General features: G+C 36.5%; 1 protein-coding gene across 2 annotated transcripts in view; it reads right to left on the bottom strand.

The window, feature by feature from the left end:
- The window catches only part of NUBPL (nucleotide binding protein like), a 237,279-nt gene that overhangs the window by 17,600 nt on the left and 201,150 nt on the right, over positions 1-18,529 (bottom strand). For both annotated transcript variants that reach the window (XM_042942931.1, XM_042942933.1), the window contains exon 8: positions 11,353-11,438. In XM_042942931.1, coding sequence (XP_042798865.1) covers positions 11,353-11,438 — 86 coding nt within the window. The remainder of the gene's footprint in view (positions 1-11,352; positions 11,439-18,529) is intronic.

Raw genomic sequence — 18,529 nt, 5'->3', positions numbered from 1 at the left:
TACTGATTTCATGCAGAAATTATAATATTTTTAATATACTGAGTTAAGTATGTTATTAAAATTAAGGTCAGCTGTTTTGTTTTGGTTTGTTTTCCTAATTTTAAAATATGGCTACTAAAGGGGCATCTGGGTGGCTTAGGCGGTAAAGCATCCAACTTTGGCTCGGATCAAAAATCTCATGGTTCGTGGTTTGAGCCCTGTGCTGGGATCTATGCTGGCAGCTTGGAGCCTGCTTCAGATTCTCTGTCTCCCTTTCTCTTTCTGCCCCTCCTCTGCTCCTGCTTTCTCTCACTCTCAAAAATAAATAAACATTAAAAATATATATACGGCAACTAACCATTTTTAAATCACATTTGTGGCTTGCATTACATTTCTGCTGGAAAGTACTGTTGTAGACAATTGAAGCATGACTACAGAATTTATTTTGGTAGTTCTCCTATTTAATGTTGCTTTAAGGTCCTAAAGATGCACAAAAACATTTATGAGGGCCAGTGATTTATGAATATTTTTAAAAATTGAAGAAAAATGAAACAGTTGCCTCCAAGACTATATAAGAAAGATAAACTGTCAAGTTTCTTTGCTTTTAGTTGAAATTATATCAACTGATTGTGATAACACACACATACATTTATTTGATTAATTAGAAAGAAAACATATTAAGATATGCAAAGTATGTAACAGACAACTTTTTCAAACCATGGGGTTAGTTGGAAGAAAACTTAAAAGAAAGCCTGGAGTGTTAAAAAGATTAGAAAACACTATGCTAGGTTTTAAAAAAGCAGTCCTCTATAATCAAAGAGTTTTGAACAGGGGCAGCTAATATAATAAGAAAGGACATCAGAACATCCAAATTACAATTTTGTTCATAAAAATTTTTCTTAAAAAGGAAAGATTTCATGTCCATGTGACAACTCTGTACTGTCTGCTCCCCCCCAAAAATGCCTTATATTGTGTGAATATTTCATGTATTGTTAGGCTGTTTGTTTATTATAGAGCTATTTTGTATAGCAGAAACATTAGAAAACAGATGCTTTGCCATAGCTTAATTTACATAATACCATTAAAATGCAGCTGCAAGCATGCTCAATCATTTTTTAATGTCTCATCAAAATATAACATGACTTTTTGTGTCAACTATACTCAAATAAAAAAATTTTAAAGAGAAAAAATGTATAAGATCCCGATCTCTTTTTACCTCAGCTAGTTTTACTGAAAGAAAGTAAATGCCACATGTCTGCTTAACATCAGCCACCACAAACCTTTTACACGTTACTTTTACGTTATTCCAATCCATCATTGGCTCAGAAGGGTACTTCTTTTATCAACTTAAAAAAAATTGACTCTCTTGAAATATCAACATTGCTTTGAAATATTGGATTTTTGTGTCCAACTGAATTGAATTAAGCAAGCTCAAAAGGCCTCAATTTTAATTTCTTCTTGGCATTTTAAATTCAGATTCAGGTAAGTAACAAGCAAGATTTTCAGGCTACTATGTAATCCAATTTCTCAAGGTTACAATCAGGTTAAATTCTTGCTGGTTGGAATTTGTCACAAGGATTACAAAATATGATTTAAGAAAAAAATGAGGAAGAGAAACTGTTAAATAGAAAATAAATAAAAATAACTGAAATAGATTAGATTCAGTTCTCCATTAGCCTTGAACCAGGTTTTAGTATATTCCTTGAAACAAGTGTACAAATATTATAATTTTTAAAAATGACATGGATGTTTTTGTTTTCTTTTTCAGAAGTAGTCTGGCATGGAAAGAACAATGAATGGGGAAATTCATGTTCTTCTCAGGACCAACTAAATAGCTGTGTGCCCATGAGGTGCAAACTCAACTTCTCTACATCTTGAATTCCAAAATGAGGGTTTATATTAAATGATGGTCTCTATAATAATGATCCCTAAAATCTACTACTAAAACAATAACATTCAGAGCCTCCCTTTATAGTGCCATGTATTAAGGTCTATGCTAAGTACTACATATATAATCTCATTTAACTGCCATTATAACCTATAAGATGGGTCACAAAACACTGAAGCTAAATTACTTGCTCAAGGTCAAACAGTTAGTAAATAACACAGCCAAAATTCAAACCAGCTGGGTCACTGCTTTGTATATGGAAGTCAATAAACAAGATGACAAGTAAATGGACTTGAGGATTTTGTTCATGGAACTAGGCGGTCTGAAACAATACTGAGCCAATATGGCCTGGGATAGTAATGAAGAGCACAGTTATAATGGAAGGCCTAATTTGAACCATTTTCACACTCACTGCTGCAATCCAACCTTAGATTTCATTTTCTTCTCCTGGTCATGGAATTCCCTTTCCCAAAAAACACCCTCATTATACCTCTCTTGACTCCTCCCCATTATTCAATCCACCCATTTCCTGCCCTTACTTGCCCACCTAGACAGTCAGAAACCCAATGGTAAGCAAATTTAATGGAGACCTCTCTTGCTCCCTGAAATTTCTAAGCTTGTGGTATTCTCCCATGTCCATATTACTACAGTTTGGATTACTCAATTTTGGATAATCCACAGAAAAAGCAGTTAAAAATGTGGGCTCTGGAAAGCATACTGTTTGGGATAGGAGCCCAGATGCCCACTAAACTGACAGGTAACCTTATGTGAGTTATTTAATCTTCTTACCACAGTTTCCACATCTGCAAAATGAGAGAAAAAAATGTTATCTGTATCACAGGGTTGTGAGAGTTATTATTACTTTAATTCATGTAAATCACATAGAACAGCATTCTCAATAAAAACATTCAGGGACTTGTGAGAGATCCTAAGGGAAGACACAAATGAGCATACAACTTTGGTCTCTGAGATGTAATAATGATCAAGATGCAGACTGCTACCCAGTTTTATAAAGGTTACCAAAAAAGAAAAGTCACTCTTCTAAAAGTGGAAAAATTAACCAATTGTGAAGAAGGAAGCCACATGTGATACATCATGTGCAAACTAGTTAGTGTGATCCTAGAAAGAATTCAAACGACACTTTGTAAAGCCTCTACAGCCAATAATGAAAGATTCTTCAAATACATCAAAGGTATGAAACTTCCCAGAGAACCAAATGAGACTATTTGATAATCACAGAGGAAAACATATTCAAGGAAGAAAGGAGAGAATAAATGTGTCACTTGCCTCTATTTTCACATAAGACTGCCTATTTCTAAATTGTTTTTTTATGGCAGGTCAGCTCGAGGTATTAAATATAATTGGACTTTTGGGGTCTAACAGACAAACAAGATAGATGCTAAAAAAAGCTCTAAGATGTGTTTCATGAATACATGAGTTTTGAAGACATTCATAGGTGAAGGTGTGGAACCCCAGGTCCAAACAATTAACCTACTACCATAACTGGCCACTCTGCCAGAAAAAATAATAAACCACAACTTTGATCCTCATTGTTGAGAACATTGTGTAGGGTCTGTGGTAATGAAAATGGAAAACAGTGGAAAATGGAAAGAAAACATTAATGGGAATCATCTAATTGAGGTTCTAAGATCACCTCATTTTTCTTAGAAGAAAATATAATCATTAACCCTTTCAAATAAATATTTAAAAGTTCCACACCACACTAGTATTTTTGGTTTCTCTGAATTTCTTGTTTTTAATCAGCAAGAAAAGTAAACCACAGGAAAAGCAAAATTCCTATCTCCCTTTTTAAAAATAAATAAATATTCTCAAGGCTGAAATAGTTATAGAATTTTCAGGACTACTTACAAGGGAAAAAAAGGTAAGTTCAGTGACCAGCATTAGGCTATAATCTGTATTTTATTTCCAGGTCATCTGTAGCAGAGACAGGTAGCTTTGACCAAACTCCATGGCCTCATCTTCATTGGCACATAACTAATCTAATTTTCTTGGGCTCCTTGAGAAATGTGACATATGATCACATGACTTTTAGTGAAGTGTGAGTAGAAATGTATGTATGTCTGGTCCATAAAAATCTCCATGTACACACTTCTGTTCCATTTCCCCCCCTGGCTGGCTCAAAAGAGGATGGCCCCAAAGGTGGGTTTAGAACTCACATGTGAAAATGGCAGAGGCTATAGCAGCTTAAATGACTTCCTGGAAGAAGACCACCCTGCTCACCTATTCATCTATGAGTACTGTTACATGAGCAAGAAATAAACTTCTATTGTATTTGCATCATTATATATTTTGAAGTTTATCTGTGACAGCAATTAACATGTATTAAATGATGCAAATTTAAATTAACACAGAATTTTAGACTCTATATAACTTTAGCAACTAATCTATATGAAAAGAATGGTTTAGGCTCAACTAAAGTACTCAAGGAATAAGGAAATCTCAAAGACACTATGCATCTAAGGTGTAAAAAATTTCTTGTTAAAATTCTTATTAGAAAATAAAGGACTAGTCAAAACACATAGGTCAAATACATAAATATCTATGAAATGTATCTGTTTCATGATAACATTCTGAAAGTAATTATAATAAGCAACATTAATCGACATTTTATATTTACATTATTGGTTGTTTCAGCTTGTGCTGAACACTGTACTAAGCTTTTTACACGCATTATCTCATTTATTTCTCTTCTCAATCCTCTGAGGGAAATGGTACTATAATTCTCATATTCTGAATTAAGTAACTTGCAGAGGTCATACAGCAACAAAGTGACAGACCTAGGATTTGAACTCTAGCATTCAGATTCCTGAGCTTACTCTCTTTACCACTATGCAAAAATGCCACTGTAAGTAGCACCCTATTGCCTAAAAAAATTATAATAAAATTTCTAAAGGAATTTAATTTGTAACCATAAAAGAAGTTATATACTTATTAAAGAATATAGCTCTCTCAGGGCTAAAAAATATCAATCTATGTATAAGAGGCTACAAATATACAGATTAATATATCTGTTTCTGTGAGGAGAAGGGATGGTCACATACATCATGTGATGTGAACAGTACTAAAAAGGCCAACACCAAATCATTTGCTCCACCAGTCTCTTCCTTGCCAAACAGTTTTAAATCACAACCCTCATAGAGAATAAGGGCAGGGATTTGTGACTGAGAATCTAATGTCTTATTTCTACCTCACTGTCATCTTGAGCAAAAAACTAGCTCCTGGTAGATTTATTAATATGGCAGCCTAACTCTCAAAATCCCTTAGATTTCTGCCATTTTTTTTTTCTAACCACCCTACCTCATGTAATCAATTGCCAAGCCTGGCAATTCTTCCTTCAAAACGTCCACCACATTTATTCCCCTTTCCATTTTCAATGCTGTTATACTACATCAGACCCTTACTTCCTATCACCTACAGTGGTATTTTTCCAAATTATTAAAACTATCTTACCATAAGAGAAATATTTTAAGTGTTAATCAATACAAATGTACACTTCTATGTATTGACAACTGAGACCAAATCTTTATGAAATAATACTTTCTCTTTTTAAGAGCAATTAACCCGGATATTGAAACCTTGGTTTCATCCCTCACAGTACTGGTTTCATGACTCATTGGTGGGTTACAACCTGCAGTTTGAGTAACTCTGACCATTGCAAATGCTTCCTTCATGCCTCCACACTCTCCTGGCTCCTGTCCTTTCTATTCATTTCCACCAAATTAAGTATTTTTAAAGTTCCTTTCAAATCAATTATTTCCTTTCCCACATTCTTTATGGACTCCTCTAAAAATCTCAAGAACAAAGTCTAAATCCTTAGCTCAGCTGTTAAAGCTCTACCAAACCTGGGCCTAGTATAACTGCCAAACATTACCTCAACTATAGAGAAACTGAACAACCCTGAACACAACTTGTGATTTCCTGATTCTTTTCAGACTCACTTCTGTCCCTCCAGTCCCCTGCGATAGCTATGAAAATCCTATTCCATTCATTTAATCTGTATATGTTTAGTAAGCAACAATATGTTCTTGGCACAGAGGGAGGTAAGGAGTCCCTTCACTCAGAGCTTATAGTCTGGCACTACAAATGTGAAAGTACTGACAAATATGAAAACAGTTAAAAAGGAGAAATAGAGTGTTACTAGATCATGCACTAGAAAGAATTCACCTAGTTAACAGGGACAGGGCAGTCTCCCAGAAAAAGAACCATTTAATCTAAGTACCGAAGGATAAAAAGGAGCTACTAAGTTAAAAAAAAAAATGAGTGTAAGTTAAAAAAAAAAAAAAATAATGGTTCTCACGTGGAGAAACAGCATGCTCAAGGCCATGAAGAAAGAAACTTTGTGGCAATCTAAAATACATGGAAGATGACCAGTTTCACTGTAGCAGAGAGAATGCAAGGCAGAGTGACCTGTGACTGGGGAATAAAGACAACAGCAGATTGTGGCTGGCGTTATATCCAAGGTCAAATGTCCATATAAGTATTTACCTTAGGCCTATCATACACTTGGTAATTGAATATTTAAGAATATTTAAGGCATGTTTTCTTGCCCTCCAGGAACTCACATTCTTCTGTGGAGACTGACAGGTAAACTGTAGTGGGATAAGAGTCAAACTAGGTATATGATACAGTAGTTCAGAGAAAGATTAACCTTTTCTGGGAATTTGGGAAAAGCTTTCCAGAGAAAGTAAATTTCCTGAGCAAGAATTTGAAACATGCATATGAGTTCCCAAGCTAACAATGGCTTATCAGGCAAGGGACTAGGATATGCAAAATAACAGGGGCATAGAAAAAATCATGACTTTTCCATGAAAGCCCTACTTAATAGCCAAGAGAAGAAAGTGTTCTCATGCTCCTCAGAATTCAGGGCACCTTCACCATAATGGAGCTAGTCCACAGGACCATAAGGAACTTAACAGAAAAGGCTTCATCCTTTTTTTTTTTTTTTTTTTTTTTAGTCACCAAGGGAACTTATCACAGTACTTTGCTTATGGAAAGCATTCAATATGAGTAAATACATATTTGTAGAATAAGCTATCTACTGAATTAAAATTAAGGGTTCATTACCTATAGAAAGAGTAAGAGAAGAAACATACTTTAATATAATTTTCAGGAGCTGGTAAAGAGACTGCCCAAGAAGGAAGGGCTGGAGAGTGAAATCCCTGTAACTCTAAAAGTTCAAATGGTAAGGGAAGGACTCTAAACTGAGGTGCCTGGACCTCCCTTGTACAAGAAGCAACAAAAATGTGTTAGAATGTCACAAGGCAAAAAGTACTCACTGTTAAAAATGTGTAAAGTTAAAAAATATTTTTTTAATTTATTTGTTTTGTGTGTGTATGCATGTGTGTGTGTGAGAGAGGGAGAGGGAGGGGTGGGGAGTGCTCATGCTCAGGGGAAAGGCAGAGAGAGAGGGAGAGAGGGAGCGAGAGAATCCCAAGCAGGCTCCACGCTGTTAGTGCAGAGCTGAACCCATGAGATCATGACCTGAGTCGAAATTAAGAGTCAGACAGATGCTTAACCAACTGAGCCACAGAGATGCCCCTGAAAAAAATTTATTGTTTAAAAAAAAACAGTCTACCTACAAACACTGAAATAATCAAGGATTTGGCAGAGTTGATATGATTTCAGGCAGAGAACGGAGAATTTAATAGTTCATTTCTTCTTCTCCTTCCCTTATCCAAGCCTTGAGTTTTAAGAAAGCATTTAAATTAACTTCAAAATGTTCTTGTAGACATTACTAAACTCTGTCCATACCAATGAATTCCAATGACATCATTGTTTCCATGGTAACTAATGCACTTCAAAAAGGAAAAAAAAAACAGAAAGCAAGACTAAAGACCAGGCAACAATGAAATAAAGTGGTATAAACAAAGCATAACAGTTCTTCTTTGCATTTATGGAACACGTTCTAATTTCAGATGCTTTATGATTACTTAGACGCCAAGGCTCTTAAATGCCAGAAGTATCTCAGAGGTCATCAAATCTACATCCCACACATAACCAGGATCCCCTTTACAATGTAGCTGCACCATGGTTGTCCCAGTGTTTACAGAGCTCATTGCTGCAAAGTTTTCACTCATTCACTTGCAAAGATTACTGAGCACCTTGTTCTGAGATGATTAACATATTTTACCTCCTTTAAAAATTTTTCTTGTTTAGGGGTGCCTGGGTGGCTCAATCAGTTAAGCATCTGACTCCTGATTTTGGCGCAGGTCATTATCTCACAGTTCATGAGTTTCAGTCCCACATTGGGCTCCACACCGCCAATGCAGAACCTGCTTGGGATTCTCTCTCTCCCACTCTCTCTGCCCCCACCCTGCGCGCTCTCTCTCTCTCTCTCTCTCTCTCTTTCTCTCTCTCCAAAAATAAATAAATTAACATTAAAAATTTTTCCCTCTTGTTTAGAGGGCAAATAATTGAAACATAGGGGTGAAAAAAAGAGGGCTATTATAAAGATACAGGATGATGTCAAAAAAGCTAACTTGGGATTATGCAGTTCCGATGACTTTTACATCTATTCCACTTCAGCCCCACACACCCATGACCAACCACATCTGGGACCTTGTCATTACCCAGAAGTGTTCCAACTCTGCACACATAAACTGCAACATTTACTTTCTGATCACAAACAGCTCTTTCACTCCCTAGCTAATCCTGCACTAGTCCTATGAGCTTTTTGCAGCCCAAGATCCTGCATGTGAAATATTTCCTCACTGTATTTCCTTGCTTCTATTCTTCAGTGGCACCCACCTAGAAATAGCCTAACCTGGACTTAGTGACCATCCCTCTTTCCCGCTGTTATGTTCCATAGGACTCTGCCTCACCCTTTCTTCCAGAGTCTAGAGAAAAATCTGTTGGAACAATTGAGATTGTTTGCCTCTTTACTTATAGGGCAATATATATCAAGTGCTGCAGGTAAGTGAAAATAACATAAAAGACTAAAAGATACATACACTGAATCTGTCATTAGATCCCATCAATTTGGTCATTAGACATCCAACTAGCAAAGTGCATGTAAAACCTGACCCATAGCCGAAGTCCCATCAAGTAACAGCATCAGCTGAAATAGGTGTATGCAATGATAATTTACAGGGTGGGAAATAAAAAGTGCTGGTTTCAGCTTTTTAAAAGACTTTTCCCTCAAGAACTGCATGATGCTTTTGAGTAGACTGTACATAGGTCTCTACCCTTATCTTACAGAATGAGAAGTTAAGCATTCCCTTACATGCTGATAGGATGACTATTATCCTAGTTGAAGTGGCAGTAACAGACCACTGGCCCTGTTACCTAATTTCTGCTAGAAAGATTACGGATAACTCGTTTTCAGTTTTCGGTAGATAGCCCTCTGTCTAACTTTTTGCTGATTTATATTTTTAAAATCCCATATAAGTATTCTTATTTAGTGGGGAGCCTGGGTGGCTCAGTCAGTTAAGCATCTGATTTCGGCTCAGGTCATGATCTCTCAGTTTCGTGGGTTCCAGCCCAGCATCGGGCTCTGTTCTGGCAGCGTGGAAGCTGCTTGGGATTGTCTCTCTCTCTCTCTCTCTCTCTCTCTCTCTCTTTCTCTCTCTGCGCCCCCCCCCCTCCCCGCTCTTGCTCTCTCTCTCTCTTAAAAGTAAATAATAAACATATTTTTTAAAGTATTCATATTTAGTTATCTGGGTGGGTGTTACTTATACCTAGTTTATCTTAGAGGGCATAATAGGAAGTCACATTGCTCAAACTATATGCTTTATTGAGACATTTTTCTGAGGTGTGCTGTTGGTTACCATTGCTTTAAAAATATTTCCAAGCTAAAATTCACAATGTAGGACATCATGGGGTGTTTAACACTCATTTATCCACATATAAAGGTGGCCTTAAAACACCTTACGATCACAATTTTATGCCTACTATGGAATACCCTCAGACCTCTTGGAAAGTAAGTATATAAGCATAATCCTTATCAGGCTCCTCAATTTTCATCAAACAATGTGAATCCAGTCCAGAGCTCCATGGCTTATTAATGCATACAGCTCTGTACTGACAAGGGGGAAGAGGTACTTGTCCAAGATGGTCATCTCAACTCCACTACTCTGCCATTTTATACATTTCAGAAGCTCCCCTGAGAAAAAAAAAACATTTATGAGAGTCCACTCATGCTACTACACCACTGGATCTTATACCATGTCACTGTTTCACTGAAGAATTCAATGAAAGTTATGAATTCTCTCCATACCAAAACAAACTCAAAGTGAACATACAATTTGGGGATGGGGAGGAGGGAAAGGAGAAAGAATCATGAGATCCATGAAGCTAACCCATGGGCTGAAGTCTAAAAAACTCTGTCCTGTAAGATTTATAATCTACTCCTGAATTAATCAAGGCCATCTGATAGCCAAGATGGAGGCATCATGTTGGCTTTGTACACAAATGCTTGCTCTAAACTGTATTCTGGCACAAGTCCACTTGCTTACGCCGATGCACACTTGGAGAAAAAACCTATTTATGTTTTTTGTTTGGTTAAATTTATTTATTTTGAGAGAAAGAGAGCACAAGCAACGGAGGAGTAGAGAGAGAATCCCAAGCAGGCTTCAAGGTGTCAGCGCAGAGCCCAGTTCGGGTCTCGAATTCATGAACTGTGAGATCATGACCTGAACCGACATCAAGAGCTGGATGCTTAACTGAGTGAGCCTCCCAGATGCCCCTATTTATGGTTTTTAAGAAAAGTAATGAGAGTGTGTTCATTATATAAAGGATTTCTTTTTTCTGAGAACCTGGGAGAGACTTATGCCTCTCTGGTCTCAGCTCTCTTTCCCTTGAACATCAAGCTCTTTCTAACCTCATGGAAATGGACAGTTTTATAAAAACTCTATGTGGCTGCTAGAAAATTCACGGCATACTTCTCATATGAATTTAAGTCCCTCAATGGCATGCAGTTTGTTTACAAATTCACTTCTAACCCTGATTTCAATAGTTCTTTGTCTTAATATTATATTAATTTGTTTTGTCATATTATATAGAAAATCTTCAGATACATTTTAGAAGACAGTGAGCTATGTATGAGTTAAACTGGAAACAAGGAAAAAAAGTCACTTTTTTCAACTGTCTCCCCACCAGAGCTCTATTCAAGTGTATCTACCTAAACACTCAGGTGGGGTTTTTTTGTTGTTGTTGTTGTTGTTGTTGTTGTTTTGTCAATAATAGCTTTCGGTATTTGGAAAGGTAGTATTTATTCACAAAACTCATACATGAAGGATGTTTTAGACTTCTTAAAAATATTTTAGTGCAATTAGAATCTCTCTTGACTAATATAATGTGCATACACATTTGCACCTATATGTGTGTTGTTAAAGTAACCATAAAGATAAAGTAGGGTTTTCGTATAGATTTCTGTAAAGAACTAAATTAAAATTTGGGCTGTATTTCTCAATGACTTGCTTCTTCAGTTAAGGGTGTCTCGTAACAGTGAAGCTATACATGCTTACAGGCACATGGACTTTTCGAAACATCTCAGCACCCTTGTGTGCGTCCATCAGTGCAATGTCCTGGGGCGTGGAGACAATCACAGCACCTAACCATTGAAAAAGCAAAGAGAAAGCAAGATGATGCCATCATTTAATGCTTTATGAAAAGACTGCTTCTAAAATTACGTTGCTTACAGGCTAACGGAGTCTACTACATTAAATAGGTAACCCTGTATAAATTTTACATACTTGAACAGGAAAGATGAAGAAATATCTTCTTCGCTCTTGCCTATTTTTCACTACTCACTTTTAAAATAACAACTGACTGGGGGGTGCCTGGGTGGCTCAGTTGATTGAGCATTCGACACTTGATTTTGGCTCAGGTCATGATCCCAGGATCATGGGATCAAGTCCCACGCTGGGCTCTGTGCTAAGTGTAAAGCCTGCTTAAGATTCTCTCTCTCTCTCTCTCTCTCTCTGTCTCTGTCTCTCTCTCTCTCTCTCTCTCCCTCTGCCCCTCTCCCATGCTCACACTTCCTCTAAAATAAACAAAAAACAAACAAACAAAAAACCCCAAATGACCAGTGATTCAAGATCACAGCTATACCATCAGAACTTTCTTTCCATTCAGACAATGTGCTAGTTAGAAGATGCACAAGGTAGGATGTACTTTAAAGAAGCTAATAGTCTACTTGGGAAACCAAAAAATTAAGGATTATAACACAATGTACTAAGCACTGTAATAGAGATATGTTTCCTCGATATTAAGGAATTATAAAGGAGAAATAAAGGAAAGATAACCAATTCAATCTAGGGGTCAGGATAGCGAAAAAGCAGAAGGTAAGGAGAAGCAGTAGGGAAAGGTTTCAGAAAGAGGTGACTCCCAAGCTGAGTCCTAAAAGTTTGTATTATAGAAAACTCACTAGTATGGAATGCACTGTGAAGAATAGTTTGGTAGGGGTAAAACTAGGGGCTGTGGTAGAAATTGAGATGCAAAATAGTGGTGGCCTAAATGAAGGTAGCACTGAAAGTAGGTGCAGATAGAGGCTTTCCTGGGTCTCTATTATTACCCTGAAGAAACCGGATAGTTCTATAGTATAGTGTTCTTAGAGAAAGTGCAATGTAATTTTGTCTTTAAGTGGAAACACCAGAGGCCTGGTTATGATTTGCAGTTTGTAATTTCTTAAATTTTATAGGTTCTTCTAGATGATAACCTGAAAAATAATTAACATAAACATATTCTACATTACCTGGATGACCATCATGTTATAACTAAATACATAGTGACATGACCTTTCAGAACCCCAAACCACCAAGTTGGCACCAAGGGGTTAGTAGTTCATCTCAACTAATGAAAACAGAGGTAGAATCAACAATAAATAATGGACTATACCAAATGAAGATCAAATGGTACAACAAAGTATTGTCTGAAGGGACATTTTGAAGAAGTCAAAATAAAGGCAAGTGGCAGGGAACCAAGTTATCACAAAGCACATGGCAATACAGGCATATCAAAGTCAAAAGAACTATGCTAGAGGAGTTAGCTACAAATTCATCTTGCAATCAATATTTTCATTCCAGCAAGAAAGAAAAAAGAAAAACACTTCCTCTTTTAAATTAATGTCTTTAATTTGAATTTTATTGATCTTTAAAGTTTTGCTTATATTTAACCTATAATATTTTTTAGTTTTGCTTATATTTAACCTATAATATTTTTTATTTAAAAAATTATATAAGCACTACAAGCTTAAGTAATTTATATTTATACTATATTTATACTTTGTTAAGTAGTCATATAATAAAAATAAGTCAATATGGGGTATGGGGCAGATTATTTTACCTTTAGAAGGAGGGCTTATTCATTATTCAAGTTTGAAAAACACTAGCTTTGGAATTCAAACAAAATTAGAATTCAAATTTTTATTCAATAGCCAACTTCCTGTGTAACTAGGGTAGTAACAATCTGAGATTTAGTTTCCTCATCTACAAAATGGCACAGTAATACTAGGTCACAGGATGAAATAATTAAACAAACTCATGTACCTAAGATGCCTGACATGATGTCTGGACAGAGGGTAAACATTCAGTAAAAGGAAGCTGCCGTTGTTGTTGCTTATAGTATCACCATTCTTATCTATATTACTGCTGTTAATAAAATGTCTTAGATGTTGCTGGGAAGGTCATTTTTATATGTGCCATAAGGCAGCTCATCCTGCTTTTCAAATTGCTCCATGGATTACTACATCCTTCTATTTTTATTTGCTCTACCCAAGGAACCAAAAACTAGTCGACCATTCTGTTTCTTGTCTTTCACAGATTGACGGAAATCACACCTCCGTAGAAATTATATTCTAACTCAATAGACCCAATATACGTCCACAATTTGCCACCTGCTAGGTCCTGTTATAAATCTATTTCATTGCTTTTTCATATCCAGGCATTTAGAAGAAATCTGATTCTAGTACTGTCCCTATCTATTGTGTGACTGACCTTTGGCAAGTAACTCAGCATCACTCTAGGTCTCAGTTTCCTTAGCTGTAAAATTAATGCAAGGACTAGATAGTCTCCAAGGTCTCAGCTACCTCTGATTAAATGTTTTAGCATTTCCTCTTAACTAAAGTTTCCAAAACCACTCCTGTTCAATCTGACTGCTCAATAAACCTATTTAAGTAAATGTGAAATGCTATCCTCCTCAAAGAATAATGGCCCCTCAATCTCAGAGCCATTCTCTTCACATGTAAATAAAAACTCCTTGGCTATTTCCTACAAATTCTCTCTTAATTATATACCAGTATATAGGGGGTTTTCTATTGCATTAGCCCTAAAAAGTACTTTTAACTTTCACATAATATAATCATTTTATTATTTTAAATAGCCTTTGTCTACTATTTGTATTACGACTATACAATATAATTTCATGGGTAGCTACGATTTTTTTTCATTTTCTATCAAACAAAACTGGTACAATACCTTGCACAAAACAGTCACTTAATGAAAAATAGGTCATTTAAACAATTTTCCTGTATTTTCAAATCATCTATCCTAGACTAATGCTGCATGAACTCTTAGTTGGTAACTCCTTGAACCAGGAGTCAAGAGCTCTGGATTCCAGTGGTGTTTACTATGTTTTTGTAACTATATATCCTTGGATAGCTCACTAAATCTCAATACATCTCAATAAACTCTTCTGTAAAATACACCTATTTCCATTGTTCTTATTTAACTTAAAGTTATGTTCCACTAAAAAAAAAAAAAGAATGTAAAAGTGTTATAAAAATGTTTGGTGGCATTATTTTGACAGCTATAAGATCCTACAGAGAAGGATTAAAGTGCCTTGGTTTTCTCTGTACTTGACCCTAACACAGTATCACAAATAAGCACCCACACCATCTGAGTTCCTTTGTAATCTAAATAGTACCATTCATACATCAATTAATAACTTTTTGACAAGGATAATGATCATCTTCTATGTCCCATAAAATGCTTACAAAACATAAACATTCCATTGGAACTACCAGCCACATTTATAAAAGAGGGTTTGGTGTAAGAGTTTTTTTGATGATGTACTTGTTCTTAAATAACTAAGTCCTTAATCACAATGCAATCAGTCTTTAGGACACTGCTGACAGAAAAATTTTCTAGCCTTCTTCAAAGAATACAAAAAATAACTGGCTCACACATAAATAGATGTGTGCCATTCTTGGGGTGCCTGGCTGGCTCAGTCGGAGGAGCACGTGACTCTTGATTTCAGGGTTGTGAGTTCCAGCCTTACGCTGGGTGTAGAGATTGCTTACTTACTCACATGCATACATAAAGATCACTATTTCTTTTGCTATACAAAATTTTAATATAGTAAAATTAAACTTAATCATTATTAATCAATCTGTGCATCACAACCCAGATTTTTAAATTTTAAAGGAATTATATTAATTTTTTTCATGTTGTCTCTTTTTTTAAACATGGTCTTCAAACCTGATATTACATTTTATCTTTATGATTCTTGAATGCCTAGCTAATAAATTTTCACTTTTCTCAGGGCTCTTGGAACATGAATCAATATGAACTAGCCCAAATTTTTTTCCCTTTAATACCTTCACTGATGATGTCATTTCACTCTTCTTTTTTTTTTTTTTTTTTTAAATTTTTTTTTTTTTTTTTTAACGTTTATTTATTTTTGGGACGGAGAGAGACAGAGCACGAACGGGGGAGGGGCAGAGAGAGAGGGAGACACAGAATTGGAAGCAGGCTCCAGGCTCTGAGCCATCAGCCCAGAGCCTGACGCGGGGCTCGAACTCACAGACCGCGAGATCGTGACCTGAGCTGAAGTCGGATGCTTAACCGACTGAGCCACCCAGGCGCCCCTGTCATTTCACTCTTCTGATGGAGGGTTTGTGCTCCCTGTACTGACCACGAGCAAGGTCAGCAGCAACAAAGAGAATGTTCAGTTTGCAATAAATGGAATTACTGGCCAGGAGGAAAATATAGTATAATAAAACCTCTTTCTCAAGAATTCCATGAAGAATTTTCTATCCATTTCCTAGAGTAAATATCCAAGTCCAAACAATTAAATAATATTTTTAAATGCTATTTTCCAAGTTACAATCTTTTTTTTTCTTTAACGTTTATTTTTGAGAGGCAGAGAGCAAGCAGGGGAGGGACACAGAGAGAGGGAGACACAGAATCGGAAGCAGACTCCAAGCTCTGAGCTGTCAGCACAGAGCCCAACATGGGGCTTGAACTCATGAACCGTGAGATCATGACCTGAGCCGAAGTCAGATGCTTAACCAACTGACCCACCCAGGCACCCGTGAGTTACAATCTTTTTAAAAGACTTTTTAACAGAGGAGATTTACTATAAAAGATGGTTTGACAGATTCTGGCAAATATGTAAACATCCTAAACAATAATTATTTAGAGTATTGTTTTAATTGCTAATTCTCTTGACTATCAAGAGGAAAATCTAGAACTGCCTATCTGAATTTGGATCAGAGTTCAGAGTAGTTAAACATTTAAAACGGATTATTCTAGATGTTAGGCTGATCATAATTACACCAGTGTGGAACTAGTCAACTATGCCATTATACGTCTCAGGGCATAAATTATATCTAATTCCCAAGCTTTTTTGAGAACTTCAGTGTTGAAATCTAACATGTACAACAAAAAACTGCTCATAATTATATTTAGATAATTCCATACCTTACAACTCTGTTGAATACATCAATATAAAGTCAACTAAGACTTAAAAGAACAAATTAACTGCTATTATTTTTTTCTTAATTTTTTTAATTAAGTTTATTTTGAGAGAGAGATAGAGTATGTGCATGTGCAAGGGGAACGGGCAGAGAGAGAGAGAGAGAGGCAGAGGGACAGAATTCCAAGCAGGCTCTATACTGTCAGCACAGAGTCCCATGTGGGGCTCCAACTCACAAACTGCAAGATCATGACCTGAGCCGAAATCAAGAGTCAGACGCTTAACTGACTGAGCCACCTAGGCACCCCCTAACTGCTACTCTTAATGTTCACAGTAATCTAATATTTACTGCTCTGATTCTCCTAGATTTATTTAAAGACACTTGTAGTAAAAGAAAATAATCATTCAAGTTCTGCTAGCTTAACATAAATAATACCAAATATATCACTATTTATTAACTATAACATAGATTCACTTTGGCATTTTTAACCACCCCCCCCCGTTTCTTCTCTGCAACCCCCAAATTTTCTTAATTATAAAAATTATTTGGGGGGTGCCTGGGTGGCTCAGTTCCTTGAAGCTTTGACTCTTGATTTCTGCTCAGGTCATGATCCCAGGGTCATGGGATCAAGCTCTGTGTTGAGCTCTGTGCTGAGCGTGGAGCCTGCTTGGGATTCTCTCTTTCTCCTCCTCTCTCCTCCTCCACTCACACATGCTCGCTCTCTCTGTACAAATATATATATATATATATATTGCTGTAAGATCAACGAATGTCCACTAATATTAGTATCTGATTAAGCAAAACATGATTAAAAGGCAAATCTACCTCAAATGTACCCTCAGACTGTGTTTCAACAGGAAATAGAAATAATTCTTTCATTAGTCACTGTTTTGGACCCTCTGCTCCATTCCAATAGAGTTGACTACAGTCACAAAGGGATATGTTTTATTAATTTTAAGATCAATCATGATTTTGCTCACTTTAGAAACAAGTTCTGAGAGATGCTTGGGTGGCTCAGTTAAGCGTCCGACATCAGCTCAGTCATGATCTTGCGGTTCATGGGTTTGAGCCCCACACCAGGCTCTGTGCTGAAAGCTCACAGGCTGGAGCCTGCTTCAGATTCTGTGTCTCCTTCTCTCTCTCTATCCACCCCCCTGTCACTCTCTCTCTCTCTCTCAAAAATAATCATTAAAAAGAAAAGAAATGGATTTTGATACAGGAAATTATGTTAATAGCTGCCAAAAAGAATTATAAAAACACAATAATTAGTGGAAACCACAGTAGTTCAAAATCACTGGTGAGAAAGAGAGTGTGCACTTTGGAACTTTAATAAGAATTCAAGTTCATCAAAGGAATCTGCATGTATGTCTGCTTTTAGGGACAAAGATTGGCTCTTCAATAATGGAATCAACAGGGAATGGGCTTCCAATCACCACATCTTAATGATGTTAATAAAGAATTCACCAGGGCAATCCAGACGGCTGGTCACTAAGGAACCACTCGGGACAAGTGAGATTTTCAGATTTTAAAGAGCTCAAGCTGGAAACAAACAACTCACACTCTTCACTCATGCTCGCTTGCTCTCTTACTCTCTTCTTCCCCTCACTTCTGATGTTTCCAGTAAAATTAAGATAAAATCGTTGCTTTTTTCCAGTCTTGACTCTATCTTTAATGCTTGTCAGTAAACACCTTGGGGAGCCTACTTGTACATACACATCTCTACAACTCAGAAAAAAAGCTCTTTTCCTCTTCTGTGAGTCTGTTCATGTTGCACTCTTAGATTTAATATTTTGCATTGCAAATTCTGTTAGATACATGTATAGCTTGGCATGTCCATGCCCACAGTGCACCACCACCTCAGGCTTTTTGTTTAATCATGAAGCATATCCCTTTTTATACATATTCTTTCTCTAATACAAATCTACAGAGAAGAATTATTACTCCCCAATTACCCTAACTTTATTTAACCAGGTATATTCGGGAAATAGAGACTAAGACTGCATATG

The sequence above is a fragment of the Panthera leo genome, chromosome B3, assembly GCF_018350215.1.
Source record: "Panthera leo isolate Ple1 chromosome B3, P.leo_Ple1_pat1.1, whole genome shotgun sequence".
Classification (NCBI taxonomy): Eukaryota; Metazoa; Chordata; class Mammalia; order Carnivora; family Felidae; genus Panthera; species Panthera leo.
This window is presented reverse-complemented; position numbering and strand designations above follow the sequence as displayed.